The 22,810-nt window shown below is 45.8% G+C and overlaps 3 protein-coding genes across 3 annotated transcripts; 2 read left to right on the forward strand and 1 right to left on the reverse strand.

Moving 5' to 3' along the window:
- Window positions 1-505: 505 nt before the first annotated feature.
- On the reverse strand, window positions 506-1,348 carry F5J12DRAFT_727951 (uncharacterized protein; the record flags this gene model as incomplete). The annotated part of the gene is made up of 3 exons (XM_051741841.1): window positions 506-989; window positions 1,052-1,212; window positions 1,259-1,348. 3 exons carry the CDS (start codon window positions 1,346-1,348, stop codon window positions 506-508), a joined length of 735 nt encoding a protein of 244 aa, XP_051594998.1.
- Window positions 1,349-7,493: 6,145 nt separating this feature from the next.
- Window positions 7,494-8,759, forward strand: F5J12DRAFT_786666 (uncharacterized protein; the record flags this gene model as incomplete). The annotated part of the gene is made up of 6 exons (XM_051743495.1): window positions 7,494-7,529; window positions 7,604-7,813; window positions 7,863-8,048; window positions 8,107-8,246; window positions 8,382-8,469; window positions 8,505-8,759. The coding sequence occupies 6 exons, from the start codon at window positions 7,494-7,496 to the stop codon at window positions 8,757-8,759; spliced, it is 915 nt and encodes a 304-aa protein (XP_051594999.1).
- Window positions 8,760-12,474: 3,715 nt separating this feature from the next.
- F5J12DRAFT_786667 (uncharacterized protein) lies at window positions 12,475-13,157 on the forward strand (the record flags this gene model as incomplete). Its single annotated transcript, XM_051743496.1, has 4 exons — window positions 12,475-12,678; window positions 12,799-12,909; window positions 12,972-13,028; window positions 13,059-13,157. 4 exons carry the CDS (start codon window positions 12,475-12,477, stop codon window positions 13,155-13,157), a joined length of 471 nt encoding a protein of 156 aa, XP_051595000.1.
- Window positions 13,158-22,810: the final 9,653 nt, after the last annotated feature.

The raw sequence follows: 22,810 nt of genomic DNA on the forward strand, positions 1-22,810 counted from the left end.
TCAGGGTACAAGCTCCAAATTTCAACTCTCATAGGCAGGGCATACTGATAATACACTTAGGATTTTTGGCCATTGGACAAGTCTCCCATCAAGGATCACCTCCATGGGACATTGGAATTGTGGGTGGAGAGTTACAAGAACAATGCATGCAGAGTAGAGGCACTACTCCCTGACCTTAATGCACAAGTAGAAGAATTATTTGAGTGGTTGACATGCATGGCACAGATGTTGGGATTGTACACCAATGGGGCTAGACATGAATTGTGTACTTGTGTAGAGTCGATATAATCATCTCCTGCTGCACCTGGCATGACAGAGATCAATATGCAATGAACCATGACTTCAGCACAATGATGACCCCAAACATTGAGAATCATCTTTCAATATGTGTCAATAAATTAATATGTCTATGTCTTTATGTCTGCACTGCCCACAAATCCATTGCTATGTCTGATATGTGTAGCCTCTCACATAGTGGGACTTGAACATATTGATGGACATTCTCTCACATGTAATATGCCAGGCATTCCTGATCACCATCTACACTGTCAACTTGGTGAACCAATGCTGAACCTGCAAGTGCAATTATGGTGCCCAGATTGTACTGCAGCCATATTCTGAGCTCCAGGAACAAGAAGTGGAGCCACAGATAGTTGCTGACAGTAAGCAAGGTATCCAGCCATACCTTCTGGCCATTCATATCTTTATGTGCAGGTGAGGTGTGATTCACCATTACTGACATGGAACTGTAGACCAACTTCCACATTGGCAAGACAGCCTCCATATCTTCATCCTGCCATGTGGCAGCCTTTGATCTGAGTTGTGTGATTGCCTCCCATCCATGCAGGTACATTTTTGGGTGCATGATACACAGTGCACCCAATAGGACAGCTTGTAGCCCAGCCATGCACTGCAGCCATTCACATACCTCCTTCAATTGTGGTGTTGACTGTAAGAGTAGTGATGCTTTGGGGTGATGTGCATCATTGCTTGGCTTGAAACTGCATTTCAGCCTGAGCCATGTGTGAATAGGGTATGCCCTACCCCACACCCTTGTTGAAACCATGTGGGTGAGAGGTTGATGGTGCCTTTAAGATTTGCATTATTGTGAAAGTTTTCCCCATTGTTCTGCCATCCTCCCATTCCATTTGACTTCAGGCTACATTGAAGTGGAATGCTGAGCAGTCCAAGAGAATTCCAAACTTCTGACTGCTCCCCATGTTAGCATTGCAAGCAATCCAAAATTCAGAAGGTCAACCTGATAGGCTTGGCTGATGGCATTTGGAAGATACCATAGCAGGATGCTGCCCTCATGGCCAATCACCACTGTAGGACATGTAATTTCCATATAGTTTGAATGGGCTGGGTCTGTCTGAACACCCTGCTTTATGTTGTGGGTCACTTGTTGATGCTTTTAACCACTTTTCATTTGGTGGACCTTGTGTACTCATCACATTCTCAATATGCTTGTATGATGACAGCTTGTCAAGGTTGCACAACACCCCTGACTTCCTCTTAGGGCAGAGTAGGAGTGTGTTGGGCTGCAGAGTACAGCAGTCAAAGTCCAAAGCAAATCTGACCACTGGGTGGTGAGATATTCAATGAATAGTGAGCAGAGGGGTATGGAGGAAAGTTTCAGAGGCAGAGGACAGAGTTGGAGGTCAGAGGTCAGATGAGAGGGCATTCAGTTCAGCTAGTGTGCTGCCCCCTTGCACAAGCTCAGCCCTCATATGTCAGAGGTGGAGTAGACTCAGAGGGAGTCAGAAGTGGGGACTTTATTTGATATTTGTACTGAGACATAAGCCTTGTCACTGACTTTGAACTCTGGTGGAATGTGTCTAGCATCAGCTGGACCTTGATAGCAGAGTTGAGTTGCAGCCATCTCAGTGTGGAGGAAGTCATGCAGGGTGGAAAGCTCCACAACATAGTTATGGGCCTTTGGAGAGGTGAGATTGTGGTCAGAGTAAACCAACAAGTTTGGGTGGTAACCCTTATTAGCAAAAAAGGGAGAGATTCCAGTAGTAGCACTCAGTGCATTATTACAAGCAAACTCTGCAAGTGGGAGTAACTCTGACCAATTGTCTTGCTGATAGTTGCAGTAGTTGCAGAGGTACTGCTTGAGGGTCTGATTCATGTGCTCTGTTTGGCCATCACCTTCTGGGTGGTAGCCTGATGTAAAATGAAGGCACATATCTAAGGCCTTTACAAGGGAGTGGAAGAGGGGTGACACAAATTCTGGACCCCTGTTGGAGGTGACATGAGCAGGGACTCCATGCTTGGAAAAGACATGGGCAAGGAAGAGTTTTGCTAGGTCAGCAGAGGTGATGGAGTCATGGGTCAGAATGAACAGTCTGTTTAGAAAGGCAGTCTACAACAACCAAGATGGTGGAGTAGCCTGCAGAGTTGGGGAGATGCTTGATGAAATCCATGGGGATGGAGTTCCATGGCTTCTCAGGGACAGGAAGCTGCTTCAGTAGGCTGAAGGGGCAGTGATGTGGGACCTTGCTGTGACCACAAGTGGTGCAGGACCTGACATAGTTTTTTACATCAGTGCAGAGGTTAGGCCATACATACTTGCAGCAAACAAGCTCTACAGTGTGGCTCTGCCCAAAGTGACCTGCAAGCAGATGGTCATGTTTAAACCAAAGCACTCAGAGGCAGAAGCCATCAATCTCAGGGACAAAGATGTGGCCATCAAGGTGGAGGAGACCCTCATGGTCCAATGACCAGTGGAGGCCTGTTGGAGTTGGGAGATGGGAAGTGGAGATGGGGTCAGAGGGCAGTGCAGAGATGATGTTGGCATGGAGCTGCTCAACATTGAAGATCATGGTGGCTCAGAGCACAGGGGCCAAGAGGTAGGTAGTACAGAGGGACAAAGTGAACTGTTCCTGGGTAAACACAGGGCAGAGGTTATGAGGGTTTACCTGCACATAGTCCTTATCCCCCTCTTTTGGGTAAACATCCCAGTGGCAGGTAAGTGCATCAGGCTTGGCTGCAAGGTGGCCAGGGCAGAATCAGATGGCTAGATTGAACTGGGAGAGGTACTCCAACCAACAAGCCTGACAGCAGATTAGGACCTTAGAGGTGGAGAAATACTCCAAGTTTTTATGGTCAGTCACCATGTCAGCAGGAGTGGCAGAGCCTTCCAAGTAATGTTGCCAGTGGCAGAAGACCTCAAAAATTGCCAACAACTCCTTATCATGAGTGTCATAGTTGAGCTCTGGAGCAGTGAGTGTGCAGGAGTAAAAGCAACAGGGCAGAGTTCACCATCAGAACAGGTGATTGAGAGGATACCTGTGATGGCATAGTCCAATGCATTGGTCTCAACTGTGACAGGGGCATCAGGCACCTGGTGAGTAAGGATTGGAGTGGAGGTGAAGGAAATCTTAAGGCAGAGGAAAGTGGAGCAGCACTCTTTGCAGAAGCTCCAAGGAGCACCCTTCCAAGTGAGGTGGGTGAGCAGAACAACTATGTCAGAGTAGTTACTAATGAACTGACAATAGAAATTCACAAACCCAAGAAAGGACTGGATGTCTTTAACCTTGCATGGTTCATGCCAATCATGAATGGACTGGACCTTCCCAGTGGACATGGTCAGACTGGATGGGGAGAGGACATAGCTGAGGTACTTGACTGAGTCTTGGTGGAATGAATCAAGCAAGTCAGAGATGAGAGGGAGCAGGTAGTGGTCTTTGTTGGTGATTTTGTTGAGCCCTCAGTAATCCATGCAGAGGCAGAGTGAGCCATCTTTCTTCTTAATGAAGAGGATGGGAGCACCATGGGTGGAGGTTGACTGTTTAATGAAACCATAGTTGAGGTGCTCATCTATGAAGGTGTGGAGCACCTCTAGCTGGGGCAGAGAGAGGGAGTAGACAGTGCCTAGAGGTGGAGAAACCCCTTCTTTGAGATCTATATTTAAATCAAAGCTGTGGTGTGGAGGGAGTTCAGTAGCCTTTGCTTTACTAAAGACATCAGTGAACTCATGGTAGTCAGAGGGTACCACAGAGAGATCATGAGGTGTGGAGGGCATCAGAGAGGCTTGGAGTTTCATATCTTCAGGGCAGAGGTGCAAGTGGAACTGTGCAGGGCCAGGAAGGGCACAGGCACAGACAAAGGCTGCAGCTCTGATGAGGGAGATATGTGGAGCAGTGCATGGCCTTATATATGATGTAAATCAAGGGCAGTGCAGTGTAAAATGCAAACCAATAAGCATATAACTGGTTAGCAGTCCCTCTGACACAAGGGATAGAGGGTAGGGATGACAGGGGCCTTAACTGAGACAAGGAGACTACTACAATGAGGGAGAGAGGGTAAATACTGAAGGAGTGGAAGAATGGAGAAAAACTGACATGAGGGCAGCATCCTATCTGGAATGCAGGGCTGCAAGTCCAACAGCCCACTGGGCTGACCAAGGCCTTGGAGGAGGCACAGATGAAGGTCTGGTCTCCATGTGACCAGCCTGAGGGCAGAGTTGAGTGGAGTTGGTTGGAACATGGACAGGGGCCTTGGAGAGGTGTTGGGAGGGTCAGAGGGGCATGGGAATCTGTCAGAAGAGGGCAGAGAAGCACAGGAACATGTTGGAAGAGGGCGGAGTAGGTGTTAGGGGCTTATGTTGGTGTCATGGTCATGACACAGCTGCAATGTGGTCTGCCTTGCAAGCTATTTGCATTGGAATGGATATTGCCAGGAGGGCACATGGGCCATCCACTATCTCTTCATGCAGCCTGGCCATCATGTACTGGCAGATGGAGTCTGTTAGATGCATTTGCCAATCATTGGAGGTGTTGGCAGGATGTTGCATGGCAGCCATTTGATTTCAGACAAGAGGCAGATGGCCTGATGGAAATCCTGAGATGCAAGAGTACTGATGCTGCATTTGCAAAATTTTCAACTTATGACATGAGTTGGCACCTGATATGTGGTCAACTGCCTGGAAAGGCAGTTGAAGCTATCAATGGTGTATTAATATTGCACCTTCAATTGCAGCTCACAAATCAGATCAGATATGATTTCTGGAGGCCACACTCAATACTGCAACAATTCAGCAATGACATAGGCAGGATACATTTCCTCTACTGGTTGTTTGTGTACTTTGCTATGATTTATGATAGCAATGGTGGACCCCTCCATGGGTTGTGATGACAGGTGCCATATTGATGATGAGCCTGTCTTCCATCTTGGTTTTTCCTTGCCCAACCTTCTTGGAGATGCCTGTCAGCAGAGCAGGGAGGAATCCACCACATATGTGACACAGTTGGCCATTGGGTTTGACTGGTGGACCAACCCATGGACTGACCTGTTGATTGCTTTTGATTGGATCGGATATATACCTGAGGCCCTGCCCATTGGTTGCAACTGGTGCAATCTTCCTTCTATTGGCCCATCTGTGGTTTGTGATGTCATCTGATATCTACCTGACAGACCCACCCATAACATTTCATGCACACAACATTACTTGGACAGGTGCTTCTGTGGGTTGTCACCTCATCTGACATAAATTTGACAGGCCTGTGCATATCATCCAATCAAAATTGTATCTCTTCAATGGGCCTGTCCCTGATTTTGGACACCATCCACTATTGACATGATTGGCCCTCCCATAACATTTGTTGGATGGAATTGACCATGGACAGGCCCATCCATGGGTTTTGACCCAGTCTGAGATACAACTGTCAGGCCTTCCCATATGATTTTTTGGATGGAACATCCCATGGACAGGCCTGTTCTTGTATTACAACATTATCCAATATTTACCCAATGGGCCTGCCCATAAGATTTGTTGGATGGCTCTTCCCATGGATGGGCCCATCCATTGGTTGAGACCTCATCCATTATATACCTGGTGGGCCTGCCATATGTTAATATACATGCTGCACCCTTTCTATGGGCCTGTCCTCATGTTACCACATCATCTGCTATATACCTGATGGGCCTGCCAATAAGATTTGTTGCATGGATCATCCCATGGTTGGGCCCATCCATTGGTTGAGACCTCATCCATTATATACCTGGCAGGCCTGACATATGTTAGTGTACATGTCACACCCCTTCTACAGGCCTGTCCTCGTGTTACCACATGATCTGCAATATACCCAACAGGCCTGCCCATGAGATTTGTCACATGGATCATCCCATGGCTGGGCCCATCCACCAGTTGAGACCTCATCAGTTATATACATGGAAGGCCTGACATATGTTAGTTCTATGGGTCCATCCTTGTGTTACCACATCATCCACAATATACCCAACAGGCCTGCCCATAAGATTTGTCACATGGATCATCCCATGGCTGGGCCCATCCACCAGTTGAGACCTCATCTGTTATATACATGGCAGGCCTGACATATGTTAGTGTACATGCCACACCCCTTCTATGGGCCCATCCTTGTGTTACCACATCATCCACTATATACCCAATGGGCCTGCCCATAAGATTTGTTGCATGGATCCTCCCATGGATGGGCCCATCCATGGGTTGAGACCCCATCCAATGCATACATCACAGGCCTGCCCATATGTTCCCATGGATGTTGCATCCATTCCCCAGGCCCACCCATGGGTTGTGACCCCATCCATGATATACATGGCAGGCCTGCACATAAGATCTGGGGCCTACCCATATCTTCTTATAGCTATTGCACCCCTCCCACTGACCTGCCCTTGGGTGTAACATCATCTGATATTTTCCCGACAGGCCTGCCCATAAGATTAGATGGGTAGAACATCCCTTGGATGGGCCTGTCAATCAGATGTCACATCATCTGCCATATTAGCAATGGGCCTGCCCATATTTTCCAACCAGTGCTTTATCCTTTCGATGGGCCTGACTATCAGTTTTGATGGGTGCAGCATGCTTCAGACAGGCCTGTCCACAGGTTGTGGCACACACACTGTATGCATGATGGGCCTGCCAATAAGTTGCAATGGATTGACTCTTGTAATATACTTGTCATGGGCCTGCTCATTTCCTGCTGTCACTCTGGGCTTCTGAGCCTCTTCATATGTTATGACTTAATTAATTTGATGGGCCCACATCAGGCTCTACATGAGTGATGGTAATTTGGCATGCAGGCTACCCATATGTTGTGACTAAGCTGACTACATGGGGTCAACCCTGAACCTACATACTCTGCCTGGGTCAGGACAGCTTGTCTGCCTGTTGTGAGCATATATGTCATTACATGTGTCTGGAAGTGCATGTATATGCCAGTTCATATATTCCCAGTCCAGACAGATATTGCATGAAGATATTCCACCTTGAGATTTGATTTGAATATATGACCTATCTAGATACATCCTGTATGGATGTCTTTGGGAAACAAGATGCTGAAGAAATCAAGAAGATGAGTATACAATTATCAGAACTACATGCCATGAACATAGAAACTTGACAAGGACTTACGCAGTGCATTGACAAGAATGAGGCCACCATTTCTGAGCTCTGAGAGGAACTCTTGACATTCTCCAGCAAGCAGACCAAGAGAGCAGGTGCCATGAAAAATATATTGAATCAACATCCTAAATTAAAGGTTAGTTTAATGGATCATGCTGCATTAAGAAAGTTTTTGAGTGACTCAATAAATAGCCTATACTTCATTGTCAGATGCTAGAAATGTGTGGCATCAGGAGGTTGAACATGGAAGATTGTTTGTTGATGATGAGCAAACACATAAATGGGCTTCCTGACCAGATGGAGTTGGAGGACATTGAAGACTGCACTGTTTGGAGGCCTGTCTGGTCTGAGCATGTTGACAACATGGTCAATCAAAGGTTCCTTGGAGCTGTGGTGGATGCCATCATGCAAGAGGAAATGGTCAGTTCAATGGTCAAGATGGTAGGCTACTTACTGACTTTCTGACCAGGCCAAACATGCCCAGAGCAAAGGGGAGCTGGAAGATGATGATCATGTCTCTTCTACTGTCAAGATGATGGCAAAGCAATACTGGAGGACACTCATGTCTGAAATTTGTGCTGCTGCCAATCCAACAAAGCAGGAGAAGGTTGATGGAAGACTTAGGGAAAAGCATCATCAAACTAGGTGGTCACAGGTATCTGGGCATAAGCACTTAGAAATGCATCAAATTGGGCTGACATACACATGTTAAGCTGACTGATTGTCAACAAGAAGCTGTGAGAAAATTCAAAAGGAAATATGATGTCCAAGGGGCAGACACCATGCTTGATTCTGCCTTTGGTTCCAATCATTATTCTGTTGGTGAAGAGGGTTGGAGTCCAGACTCCAACAGGTGACAAAGGGAGCAGGATGTACCTCCCAAAGCATGGAAAAGGGTTGGGTTGACTTGGTGGTCACTTGATGTAAGTCCTGTTCACCTGTGTGCTATGGATGGTCGAGATCACATGTTTACTTGTGGCATTTGTAGTATGTTGCATTTCTTCATATCCTCGACTCCATACACAAGCAATGGCAAGAAAGAAGAGAGGGCATCTCTGGCATGGATCATCCTACAAGTGAGCCTGTCAAAAAAAGTTGCAAAACCATGAAGAAATGGGACAACTTCACACCAAGCTTTGGCCCTAATCTGTCCAAATTGGAGGACAGGCCTCCTCACTCCAACAAGGCTACACCAATGATACCTTTCAAGATGATGATAAATGATGCCTGGCTTACTGCACATCCAAGTCAGCAGGTCATAGATGGTATGGACTGGCTGAAGGGGTTCTACTCATGTGCCAAGGAGGGTGCATCAGTAAATCACTTTTGCTGGCCAGAGCTGTCCAGCACTGGACAGATTCCCTAGGACTGCCAGCACATAAAGTGGTTTACTGATGTGAATTGAGCAACAGTGACACAACATATCTTGCTGGATTGGCTGCAGAACTTGCCAATGACAACGATGATATCTGACCTTGTAGAAAGTACAAATGATCCTCCTTTCTTGAAATATGATGGATGTATGTCTGTCCCACTTCCCTACTTCTAATATTGCATGTTAGCTAATCTGCTATATATTCCTGTCAAACCAGCAGCATGCCTTCACCAAATCAATGGTGGCCCATACTGTCTTGTGATCAATGCCAACTGTTACTATCTTGAGGGATACATGATTGAGAATCCAGGTCAGGTCAATGAGTGTGGGTGGCAGAGTATCTGCACTGACATATTCCCTGAGCTCCCACAAACACATGCCCATGCATCATTCACTACATAGATTGGAATGTAAGCAGGAAATAAATAGGTGATTAGTTGTACCTACCTTGTTACCCACATGTCTTCTTGATCACTGTTCCAACACTTAAACCATCATGCATGAAGGAAATACACAGACTTGCCCTGGAAATGAATGTCCTGGTTAAAGTGGAATATCTTGAGCAGTTCACCATAAGTGTCCACTGGTGGCTGTCCATTTCTCTGTGGGATTGCAATGTGAACAAGCAACAAGTTTCTTGATCCCAAGGTTTGTGAAGCATGAGACCTCCTACCACCCACAATCACATAGTCAAAGAAAGTAGCTGTACAATCCAGGGGGATACTATGTGCAACAACTGGGTGGCAATTCTGGCAATGGATGGGGGTTTCTGGTGTCTGTAAACATATGATGTGGGCTAAGGCCTCATATGTTTTGTGAGGCAAGGGCTTGAGGTGTCAGCAGGGACTCAGGCCAGTAGGTCAGACCTGTTTTGAGTTGGAGTGATCAATGCCCATTAGAAATTGAAAGTATCATGGCATATGTACCTTCACCATGTGCTTCATGAAGGTCGTTTGAAAGTGCAGCCAGTGCTGTGACAGTTCCCTGCTCCTCGACAGAGGCCTTCAGCATAATTTTGGATACTTTGTGTCCCAAAGAACCCTCAGGTCTTCATTGGAGAGAGTATACCTACACAAAGCATTAGAAAATCAAACATGAGCTACTACTTACCATTTGGCTCAACTGGCACATCCTATGAAACTCATTGAAAAATGTGGTCTCCAATTCTCTGTCACCATGATTGTTTGTTTTGAATGATTTGAGGATCTTGTTAAGGCACTCAAAAAGAAACATCCAAAACCCACTTAGTGGACCAAAGTTATGAATGTATTGAGCCATGTGCATTGCATAGTGATGGTTCAGTTTCAAGTACCCTGAGCCATACAGCTAGTCAAATGTCAGCAGTGAACATCTGCCATGACATGAAAACTTACTTGGATGAGCTCTGTGCAATACTCTCACAGATATGCATCTGCAGCTGACATCTCCTGATCACTGATTGAGTTCCCAATTAACAGGTGGATGGCAGCACATAGCTTGAGGAAATTGGGGGGATCATTGGGGTGAAGAATGCATTTTCCATCTATGTCATCTTGTTGGTTCTCATCCAGTGTGTCTGCCATGGTTGTGTCTGCAACGCCCTCCCCAGGGATGTGACTTGTGTTTGCTTTTGATTTTGCAAGCTGTAATCCCACATGTTGTGACTAGAAAACAGCAAAAAAAAATAGAATCTCACTCACCTGCCTGAGCTCAGCATCTCGAGCCTTTTTGGCCTTCTTCTCTGCTGCAAGTCTAACCTTCTCTATCTTTTTGGCCTCCTCAGCAGTGGCTTTCTCTGCAGTTATGTGAGCCTTCTCAGCAGCAACAGCCTCTCTTCCTCAAGAACATGTGTCTTTGAGTGCCTGAGCATCTGACTGTTTCTTCATCTCCTTGAATTTTTCCTCAGATTCCTGTTTGATGATCAGTGCCACATGGTCAGCAAGAGAGCCATCTTGTTGCATATTTGCCAGGCCAATGGTCCATAGCTGTGGTATCTGCTTTTGTTAGATTACACATACACCCTGCATTGGCAGATGACTTACTGCAATCATGCCATATACAGTTGCAAGTAGTAACCACTGGTCAGTGGTCAAAGAGCTGCCAGCTGGTACACCTATGTCTGTAGGAAGCTTTCCACAGGAACTTGGAATTTTGAACTAGAAATGTCAATGAGAGTAACATTAACTGCAGTAAAACAGTCACCTACATTTGTGAGAACATATCAGTCTGTCTGGAGGCAATTAGCATGCAGGCAAGTAAGAAGTCAGTGACCCCATGTAGTCCATTTAGTCACAACATATAGGTAGCCTGCATGCCAAAATGCCAACACTTATATAGACCCTGTGATGGGCCCATCTAAATAGATGAGCCATGACACATGGACAGGCCTGAGGGCCTATAGTGAGAGCAACATAAAGATGGGCCAGTCAGTATTATCAATTACATTGTCACAACAGATGGATGGGCCCATCTAGTTAGATATGCCCCTGTTGCAACATAAGATGGGCCTGTCAGTAATATCAATTACATGGTCACAACACATGGATGGGCCCATCAATAGCAACATGTACGCCTGTTGCAACATAAAGACAGGCCCATCAGTAATATCATTTACAGTGTCACAACACATAGACAAGCCCATCTAGTAAGATGCACCCCTGTCACAACATAAAGATGGGCCCATCAGTAATATCATTTATGGCATCACAACATATGGAAGGGCCCTTCAGCAGTACCATTTATGAAGTCACAACATGAGGATGGGCCCTTCAGCAGTATTACTTATATGGTCATAATGTATGAACAGGCCCTTCAGTAATATCTTTTATATTGCCATAAAACAAGGACAGGTCCATCTAGTAAGATCCACCCCTGTCACAACATAAGACAGCCCAACACCAATAGCACATATAGCATCACAGCATATTGATTGGATCACAGTAAAATATTGAGGCAAGTGTCCCAACATGCTGTAATTTTCCAACAAGCTGCAAGTGGCTCACCCACTTTACCACTCTGACCTCATCCACCCCAAGCATGAATACTATGCAAGACACATCTAAAACCCCCCATGGGTGGCGAATGGAACTAACAGACTGCATTGCATCATACATGAAAGCCAGATTTCAAGAGGAGGTATTCAGTGGACTTTACACCCTTCCAGATATATTGATTCCATTTCCAGTGTTATGTGAAGCAGATCACATATTGTCAGTAATCTCACAGGCCTATCATTGCCCAAGTCCATCATAATGGTGTGATGGAAGTTTTCATCTTTCTGCAGTCAATGTCAGGAAAAATCAGGGTGGAAAAACCTGCAATGCAGAAGCTGCTGAGAGATATGTGAAAGTGACTGAGCCATCCATTCTGGTGACTGACTCAAACACCATCTGTGTTTGGTATTTGCTGGACACTCTCAGCCCAAAAAGAAGGGTAAGGGAATGCAGAATCTCATATTCTAGGCCAATGTATGGAGCTGCCTTCATCTTCTGAGGGAACCACTGTGGGAGAGCATAAAGGCTTCCCCACAGGCATGGTGGATGGACAAGTCATATTTCTGCAATAATGCTGAGTTGAGAGGTGCCATGAACCTGTCACCCACATGGTTTCAACAGGGTCATTGGGTGGTTGATCATTTCTTGCCTTGTGAATAAAGTGCTCATCCATCTTGAAGCCCCAAAATGGCTTCCTGGAAGCCTCATGGCTGCTCAAATCCGGGATGGAAAACATGTCTACAAGGGAATGGGTTGACCAAATGTCCAACAACAATGCCCTGTTATCTGCAATCCTGCATGTCATCCATCTGCAAATGTATGCAGATGGCAGGGAAGCATTGATCTGCCTTGGCAAACAGGTGGAACAGTGGGTGGATTTGGATATGAGCTCCATACTGCCAATATGGAGCTCCACATATGGCCACATGTCTGTGATGGTGAATTGGGCAACTTGTTACCACAGGGATATCAATGGATGAGATCCATGGTATGACATGCTGGTAACCATGGGTGACTACCCACCCTTGGACTTTGTCATTACAACATTGAATCTGCAGCTGCACTACAACCCAGGGATGATCATTGCATTTTCAGGTTCAGCATTGGAGCATGGGGTGGGAGCTGTAGATGGTGACAGAGCATGCCTGGCATACTACATGCATGCCAATGTACATCAGTCAGTGCACATTCCCATGTGTCAATCACTGTGGGTGGACAACCTACTACCTAGACCAGTTGCAACTGGAGAACTGTTGATTTGAAGCTGCAAAATTTAATGTTAGATTTAGTAGGTGATGTGGATCTTGCATATTATTAGGATATGCTGGCTCTTGAACTTCAGATAGGTGGTGTTGCCAAGATTTTGCAAATGAGTGGGTGCTTTGACATCATAGATTGGGTGGGTACTCAGAGCTAAAGGGTGTGCATCATAAACTGCAACAAAAGTAAACCTACTCAGGCCATCATGCAGATGTGCAGATTGTCAGACATCATGCAGATGGGCAGGGGTCCAGACATCATGCAAATGGGCAGTATCTCATAAATGATTGACATTCACAGCAATGTATATACAACCAACTCCACAGTCAAAAACATGTAAACTATTGAAGTGGCATGCCCAACAACCCATGCAATGCCCACCACCTAGCATAGAAATGGTCAATTTGTTGACCCTGACCATTGACAACATCAACATATTTCTAAATATTTTCAATGCAGTAGTTTACCTGCTCCTCAATATGGCCATTGAGACAGTCTGCAATTGGCACCTCAGGCAATGGCCATAAGCCCTGGGCCATCATCAACTATTTTCAGTGATGAGAATAAGTGGCATACCTTAAAAAAATCCCAGGCAGTGGAAAACAATCCCTTGCCTTGCAATCGTTGGGAATCTGCTGCATATTCCTCAGAACAATATATCCACCAAGGGAATGCAAAGCTGGAATTGGGATCAGCTGCATGTGGGGTCCAATGTGGGATGCTTGCACTGATATTGTTAATTATGCAAAATGCACTAAGGGGAATTAACTGCATTTGATCACAGAAGCTAACCTCATCATCTTGGTGTCTGAGGTACACATGGTAGCATGCTGGGAGGGGAGGAGTATAACTGGCACACAACACCATCACCAGAATCAAGCTATTAAGCTGATTCTGAAGGAATTATGTATCAGTCCTACATTGTGAAAAATTGATGTAAAACCTACCAAGACCGTTGCTAGGTTTGCAGACCAATGCACAGGCCATCCCACAACATCAGCAGTCTGCTTCAGATGTACAGAGGCCACCTCAATCTGGCATGCCAAGTAGAGGATACCCACCTCTACCACAGACTGGTGAGATGGGTGTGATTGGCTGGTGATGAATGGCTTGGGACAATTTTCAAAGGTGGAATGTGGATAATGAATGACTTCCATCAAATCAAGCATATTGATGAGTTGAAGGCCCTGAGAGGCTGCACCATACTGGTCCCTTGTAGCTGTGCCCAATTCTCTTGCAATGGCATTCACAGCCCACACAAGGTGCCTATCAAGGGTGGGATCAAATGGCATGTTGCTGGGAGTGGTGTTTCTGCCATAGTGAGATACCATGGCATGTAAGGTGCACAGGACTAAAATTATCAATGTCAACAGTGTATCAGATTAAGCTCATGCCCATACCTTGATTGCAACATGAAACAGGTGCCAATCCCCATTGTCCCATTTGAAGAGATTGCTGTGTGGATGGATGTTCACCTACATAATTGATGGATATCACCAATCATATGAATAGAACCAAATAAATGCTCACCATTGCATATTTCTTCAAAAAAATCCCTCATCTCTGATTGTTTGGGCATGCCAAAAGTCAAATGGTTTGCACCATTGTCCTTATCCACTGCCAAGTCAAAAGATTTGATGGGTACATTTGAAATGAGTGGGGGAGGCATTGGTTCCTTCATATCCTGCAATTGAGCAAGCAGGTTAGTCAGAGAATCAGGTTGAGGAGATCAGTCCCTCAGATTTGATGATTTGCAGGTGATGGGCAGAGGAGATGGTTCCTGCACATTCTGCAAGTCTGCCAGAAAATTGACCTGCATAGTAACATCTTGTGCAGGTGTTGAAGACCTGTCCATCCTGTTTAATTTCTTGTGCATGACTGGCAGTGCCAATGGTTCCCATGCATTCAGCAATTGCTCAAGTAGATCCATGTTCATACCATCTGCTGGGGGAGCAGTTTGTTCCCATTCATTCAGGAACCAATTCATCAAGTTGTCATGTGGACCTATTACTAGAAAATTAGTTTGTTCATTAGCTTGAAGGGCAAACATGTCAACTCACCAGCCATGATTCCACCCTCTGCCAGAGTGGTTGGCTCCCTTTCCTGCAGGAACTGATCCAGCAAGCTTTTGCATGAATCTATAGCAAAACAACATTTGTTGTTGAGCTTGGAGAGAAATCATGTTCACTCACCAGCCACAATATCCATGTTCAACCCCACTATATCTGCCCTTCCACTTGAGACAATTGGTGGAGGGGTTGGCTCTCACAACTCACATAGTTGTACTAGCATCTCCTCCAGATTTTTGGACTGCTTCACATGGGAGCTAGATTGCCTTGGCTTGATTGGTCTTACATCAGCTGTGGATGGCTTAGGTCACTGGATCCAACAATGAAGACAACCTCACCTTGACAATGGAAATGAACTTGGTGGGACTGTTTGGTGGACATATTCAATGATGATGGGTTCACTGATAGGTTGATGATCAATCAAGATTTAAACTTGTAGGAAGAATGGTGAGAATATCATTCACACTGTGGGAAGCAAGGTTGGACAATGGCAGATGGAGCCAAATTTTGGGTAACAGCAATACATGGGAGATGAGCAGCAATATCTCCCTACATAGATAGCTACCAGTTGCTTCCACATGGCCAATATATAGACCTGTCCCACTTAGCTCTCCATTCAATTGTCCTGCTCAACTGTCCTGCTTAACTATCCCTCTCTCTGATATCAAAGATGCCTCTCACAACCACCATGGTGTCATAAGCTACTGTACATGCCATACACTTGTATTCTAATATGTCACACTAGGCTCAGCCCTCTATAGACCATACATGAGTTCCAAAAAAGGTTTCCACTCTGCCTGTTTGAGGGATTCAACAACTACTTCCACTTCTGATTGCTGCCTGTTTGCTTGCATGATTTCTTTGCATCAGGAGATGGAACATCTGCATCTGGCCTTGCAGGGGCCTTTCTGACATGAGGTGACTTCCAGGTGCTCCCAGGGACACCCTGTTTCACATTCATGGATGCTGCATTGGCAGTCACAGATCCATTATTGTTGGACTTGGACAAGTATTTGGCCCCAGGTCAATGTCGATTCATGTCTGGCTCACTTGATTCTGACAGAGCCTGCTTAACATACAGTGCAAACTTGTTAGCCATAACAGCTGATTCAACATGACCACACTTGAGACATCATTGAAGGGGATCCCATCCATGATTTCATTATTGAAGTCCATACTATCATTACATGAGTCTTACCTAGGCCTAGAGGAGAATATGGTGGACTCACATGCATGCCTGTATAGTTCCCTCCTCATTTGTCCACTCAGCAATACATACTATGTGCATTCTGCAATACCTCCACATCTCCATCACAAAGTTTCAGACATACTTGTACCCATACTTGGCTGCATTCCTGGGAACCAGGATAAATTGAAGACTGGGAAGTTGACCTGATACAATCACACCTTGCATTTGTCTCTGGTGCAGGGCCTTCCTGCCCATTCCACCTTTCCACTATATCTTCAGCTGCACCCAATTGTTCCTCTGTCAGGTTGTCCTGAATAAAAGCTGTCAATGCATTCTGATAATGTTGGATCTGCTTGCTTCCATGGGTATTGCCTTCTTCTACTTTCATTTCTGCAAGCTTCTCCTGTATTTGCTCTTAGTACAATTTGTGGACCACTGCCCACACAGAGTATTTGTAACTGGATCTAAGGGTAATGTGGGGCTTCTTTGAATGGAGGGGCTTTTTCAACCAATCTTGTATTAACTACAAGGGTGCTTTGAATTGTGAGCATCCCAATCAGAACTTTTAGAGCATACCTTGCACTTGGTCTGAACTTTGCTCCCTCTCAACTCCTTATTCCTGTCCAATCACTGCATCTCCTCCCATATGGATAGCAGAACTGCAGGCTTCTTCTTCTTCCCTGCTTGCCTCCATTCCTGGCATTGGCACCCAAGGATCTCCAACTCTTCCACTTCATATGTTTCTTCTTCCCTTTCCCCCACATCTGATGGTTCTATATCTTGCTCACCATCTGCATCATCTCTTTCCATCTGATCCCAGGCATCTGATTTGTACTGGGACTCCATGGAGTATGATGTGGTATGATGTATAATAGATGGTTGGCTACCAAGTTTTTTTTGCACCCTTGTTTGGTCTCAACACATTTCAGTACTAGTGTGGTCATGCCAAGGAATTTGTTCAGACCTCCATGAAGCAACCAAAATATCCACTCAGGCTGATATCTTTGATGGGAGCTCTGTGAAGTGGCCAAAATATCCAATCAGGCTGATCTCTTTGACAGGATCCTGCCCAAAGGTGGATTAGCTCTGGGTTTGCATCTGGGCTGTCAGTTGGCTTGCCCAATCATATCCATACTTATATTGATACTGAACAACTCATTTCACCTTCATCAGCTAATATAGCATCCAAATTCACCATCATAATCCAGGCAAAGCATCCAGGTAATGTTGCAGCAGGAAGGGAATGTGCAGGCAGGGATTGAGTGGTAATAAGAAGGCAGGCACCATGCATTGTGCAAGGCCAGTGTAGTTGCATTTGTATTTATGCCCTGACATGTGTTAAGGTACCAACATCGATAGAGCTAAATGATAAAGTGACTTGTTCTAGTGGTAGCATTTCTAACAACTGACCTCATACTGTGAAATCAGCAATCTCCAGATGGCCAAGGGAAGCACTCAAAATGGTAAGAGAATGATTGGTCCTACCCTGGGCCATCAGGAGAAGCAGCTGGAAGTCTAGACTTGGAGAACTAGAGGTAGATATAGATCACAATTGGTAGAAGTCACAATCAAACAGCCAGATCCAACAACCCCTGTCCATTCTCCCTGATCCTCACCATCCAAGCATTCAAGGTCTTGTTCCCACAAGTACTTTGATGCATGGGCAGATTCAGCCTTTGGTGGACATGAAAGCATGAGCCCACTGGTCCAGCAACTGATGTTACTGCAGAAAAAGGTGTACAGCAGTTCACCAACTTGAAAGCAGACTTCACATGGTGTGTCAGATGCAGAATGATTACATCTGCAAATGGGTTCCACAGAAGGGGGAGTTCTTGAAGATACTCCTGGAGCTGGAAGCCTCCCCAGAGCCAAGGAACTGCACCTGGTGTGGCAATGACAGGGTATACAGATGTCTGGATTGCTTGCATCAGCCCCTAATCTACACAGAATGTTGCTGGAAGAGTCATGAGAGCCTGCCTTTCCACAGGATCCAACAGGGGACAGGGGACTTCTATGAGGAATCTGCCCTCCACATGGTGAGAGATCAGTTGGTTGCCCAGAATTACATTCACATTGAGACCCACAGACTGGTGTTCAGTCACACCTGGGTGTTATGCTGTGCTCACATTGTTCCCTCTCGCAGACACTTATGTAATCCACTCGCACTTCGTCCTGCCTTCCAAGGAGGAGTTCCCTCTTTTACCACAAGCCACTGTCTACACAGTTGGACTTGCGTTCAGTATGTTTCCCCTTTCTGTTTCCTTTTATGGTAGACCCCTGTCTACCCCACATTGTACTATAGCCAGGCATTGCGCCCATTCCCCTTCCTTCCATGATCCACTGGTGGCCCTGATCCACACAGTCACATGATCATGTTCACCCCAGGTGAACACTCCACTTGTGACTCCTACACAGGTTAACCCCTCTTACCGGTGCAGGTTAATCCCTCGTTTACCCCCATTCCCTTCTGTCCGCAGCAGGGTCGCCCTTGTGCCCTCCGTCTTAGGGAACTATTGAGCAATTAACCTTGTATTCAAATGTTTGACAGTATGGTACTGTACATACAGTATATAAACCTGCATGTATTGTACCAGTCCCTTATTCAAAATCTACTTTGCAACCACCCTTAGCTCTGCACGCTGTACCAACAAGGACCTGCCAGTATGACTTCGGTTGGCCAAGACTAGTGTTCTGCTGCTAGTGAAGTTAAATTATGTGTCACTTCTCATGCAGTTATGTGCTTGTGCTTCATCGCACTTGATTCATGATGCAATACAAGTCATCAGCATAACAGAAGATTTCAAATCACCTGGACACATCAAAGCCCGGATTACCTTCGGATACCTGTGGTCTAGAATCCTTGCTAGGCAAAATAGCCTGCAAAATGACCACCTCCTGCCACTCCAACAGGAACCACTGGTTTAATATCAGTGAGCTAGCCCCTAACCTTTGGCACTAACCTTCCACTTCATCAACGTGTCTTCGAACTGCCAAGAAGAAGGAAGTAAGAGGCCTCAATCAGCAGCCTCTTTGTTCAAACCTCCTGTACCATCTTGTAAAGGAAAAGAAGTCCTCCAAGCAAGGCCACTTATTAGACACCCTTCAGTGCAAACTCCAAACCCACATATAGGTCTTGAAGACCTGCCTGTAAGGCCCCAACTTGGGCAAGTGGCAGAATTGACCTCTCCAGTAAACTTTACCTCCTATCGCCATCCCAGGCCTTCAAGCCCAGATATTGAATCTCAAGGGACAGCTGGACCAGCAGACCCCTCTACTTCATCATCATCAACCAAAATTTACCTTCCTACTACTTCAGCCAACCAGATGGCAGAAGAACTCGCCCACCAAACCTCTGGACTAAATCTCCAGGACCCCTTCACCAGACAGAGTAGGGTAACCCCCGAAATGGCTGCCAAATTCTACAAATCACTCTTTAACCGAGACATGGTAAGGCCTAAGGGCCCCTCCTGAGGTTCCAAGGAGAAAGGAAAGGAACATGACTCTAGGGGAGGGGGACTGAAAGAAATTGGCCTGAACAAACCCTTCTTGTATAACAGAGCGCACCAGGACTTTTTGGCCTGGTTAAGCAGCATCAAACTCTACCTTGCCACTAACGATCACATCTACTATGAGGACCAATCCAAGATCATGTTTACCCTCTCTTACATGGGGAGTGGTTCGGCCCACACCTTCACAGAGGCCTATGTCAATGAAAACACAACCGCTCTTGGAGACCTCAAAATATTTGACAGATGGGACGAGTTTGTTGCCAAGCTAAAAGAAACTTTCCAAGTAGGAGATGCCAAAGCTACCATGCTAATCTACCTATTGGCTATCCGCCAAGGGGACTGATCCCTCAACAAGTACATTGCCGATTTCCGCAACTGCCTCAACAAAGCTGGAATATCCACCCGCGACACTACTGCCATGGTGTTCTTTGGAAAAGGCCTTAGCGAGGAAATCAACAAATGGATCCTCATGTCGGGCCCCAAGCCCAATACCATTCAAGACTGGATCCAACAAGCAACAGAAGTGTGTGCAGCAATGGCCACACTCAAGGTCTTCACCAGGAAGGCTTCCTTCCAACACCAATCCTACTTATGGAAGCAAGAACAACAAGGTTCTCACAGATCAAAATCCTCTTCATCTCCAAAACTTCCATACTGAGACCCTTACACCATGGATGTAGATCGGAAATCCAAGGTCCAATCACAGAGTGAAGCTCCTACCTGTTATGGATGCAGTAAGACAGGGCACATGAAATCTAAATGCCCCTCATCTGCAACAAACAGCAGGTCTTCCTCGGCCCAGAAGTTCCGTACTCACATCCTGGCTATGCTCGAGGAACTCAACAAGAATTCCGAAGAGGAGGAAGATTCAGAACCAGTCAACCACTACTGTGGGGGGGGACCAAAAGGAAACCTGGATTTTTGAAAGGCTCCTCTGGTGTAGCATCAGGAAGAGAGCCTATTGTATCCCAAAAGATAGAGGTTAAGCTAGAAACTGAAAAGGTGTATGACTATGAACAGGATATGTCAGTCACTTCTATTGCCAGTTTTGCCTACCTCGTCAATCAACAAAATGCTACCATTCAAACCATTTTGGACTCAGGCACCGAAACCAACATCATAGACCCTGCAATAGTCAAGAAATACAATATCCTGACTCATAAAATTGCAAGACCATGGGAATCGAGAAGCTACAAAGGCAAAACAGGAGACTGGGTAACCCATATCACTTCCTTCAGAGCCAAGATCTGGGGAAAGACCATGTGCATCTGTGCATATGTCCTCAAGCTTGGAAATTGGGAGTCCCTCCTTCTTGGGATGCCTTGGCTCAAAGAACATAACCCCATAATCAGCTGGATGACAAGAAAGCTGATTGGTTGGGGAGAACTCGACCACAGCCTTGATAAGAAAAACCGAGTCCATGGAACCAACTTTGCCAGGACTATCAAGATAAACTGCACATCTATTTCTACGAAACTAGAAGCTTCACACATACAAGCTGAGGTTGAGTTACCTCCAGAATACTGGGACTTCTCAGTAGTCTTCTCTGAAGAAGAAATCCCTCTTCCACTGTCACACACCAAAGGTGTTTGGTAAGGTGGACATGGATGTAGCTGATGAATGGAGGTGAAGACCATAGCCCTCATGTGAAGAAGGACAGCCAGCAATGTCGGCAGTCATCCCTCGCACAAGAACAGGTTGTCAATGCCAAAGAAAAAGGAGGAGGCGAGTTAAGTGCCAATAAAGTTCTTAAGCGCCCGTGTATGGCATTCCGGTTTTCGACATATCTCCACCAGTTCTGCAGACACCGAAACCATTCCCACACTCGCTTGTAGTGCTCAGCCACGCAATCCTACCTTCCAAGATTGGAAAGGATTTGTGCACTCCACACATTTCTACAGCACTCCCTCCAAAAGATGCTCATTTTGCTAATTCTTCTGATATGGCTGCCTCCACATCAGTCATTTTGCTTGTCCCCTTTGCTAGGGACCATGTCTACATATATCTACCAGGAGTTCCTACCAGCTTCTGTCCTGAAGTGTCCTGGTACATCCCACCCTTGTCTGCCCCCTCTCAGCCCATCCAGCTTGGACAGCATGTTCTTTTTGTCAGTATGACCTCCAGGAGGACATTCTTTGGTCGCCTCAGGTCTGTCATTCGCTTGGAAAGGTCTTATGTGGTCGTTTCAGTCTCTCCAGTCCAAGAAGCATATGGATCCTTCCTCCCTGCCCCCTGCAACGTCTTCATACCAGTCTCGTCTGTCATTCTTCCAAAATTGCGACAGCTACAGTATAATCTACTGTTCTCCACTCTTCCTGATCGCATCCATGAAGAGTATGATGCACATCTTGCCTCCTTGTGGCAAGATACAGCAGAAGACGCTCCCCCTTCATCCTCTCTTCCAACAGAGCCTCATTCATGAAGTTTTTATTTGCTTCACTGAGAGGATGGTTTGGGGGGGAAAGTTGCAATCCCATATGCTCCTGTCACCCCACAGACCCCCAAGGCTTGACCCCTGTTGACATCTGACTCACCCTGTCCACTTTTGGATGTACTATATCGGCATCAGATCAGCGCTGCCTCTCTGTCATCCCACTTTGGCCTAGAAGTGATCTCTTCAAGATGTGACATGCACAGCCTCCCCCTGATGTGATTCCAGTGTGCTTTCTTGGTTCCTGACATTGCTTGACTCATACTTTGACATTCTGACTGTCTTTGACTCACCTATTGCCAATACTTACCAATCTTTTGACTTTGCTTACTGATTCTTTGCTTTTTGGCTTACTTATCCTTACCAATGCTTACCAATGCTTTCCAAGACGATTACCCATCGCTTACATTCCTTACTCATCAGTTACCAATCACTTACCAAGTGTTTGCACCTTGTTTTCCATAGGCAATGCCCCTGTACTGTATATAAGTCACTGTACTTAGGTAGCAAAAAAGAAGACATCAGAGAGCCCCTCTTGCTCGCAATTTATTATCTCTCAGTAAATCATTCATCAGCTTCAATAGTTGAGGCTTTATTAAGGGTCTAGCTATC

This window comes from Pisolithus orientalis (genome assembly GCF_024613125.1).
Source record: "Pisolithus orientalis strain OTSU chromosome Unknown F5J12scaffold_63, whole genome shotgun sequence".
Classification (NCBI taxonomy): Eukaryota; Fungi; Basidiomycota; class Agaricomycetes; order Boletales; family Pisolithaceae; genus Pisolithus; species Pisolithus orientalis.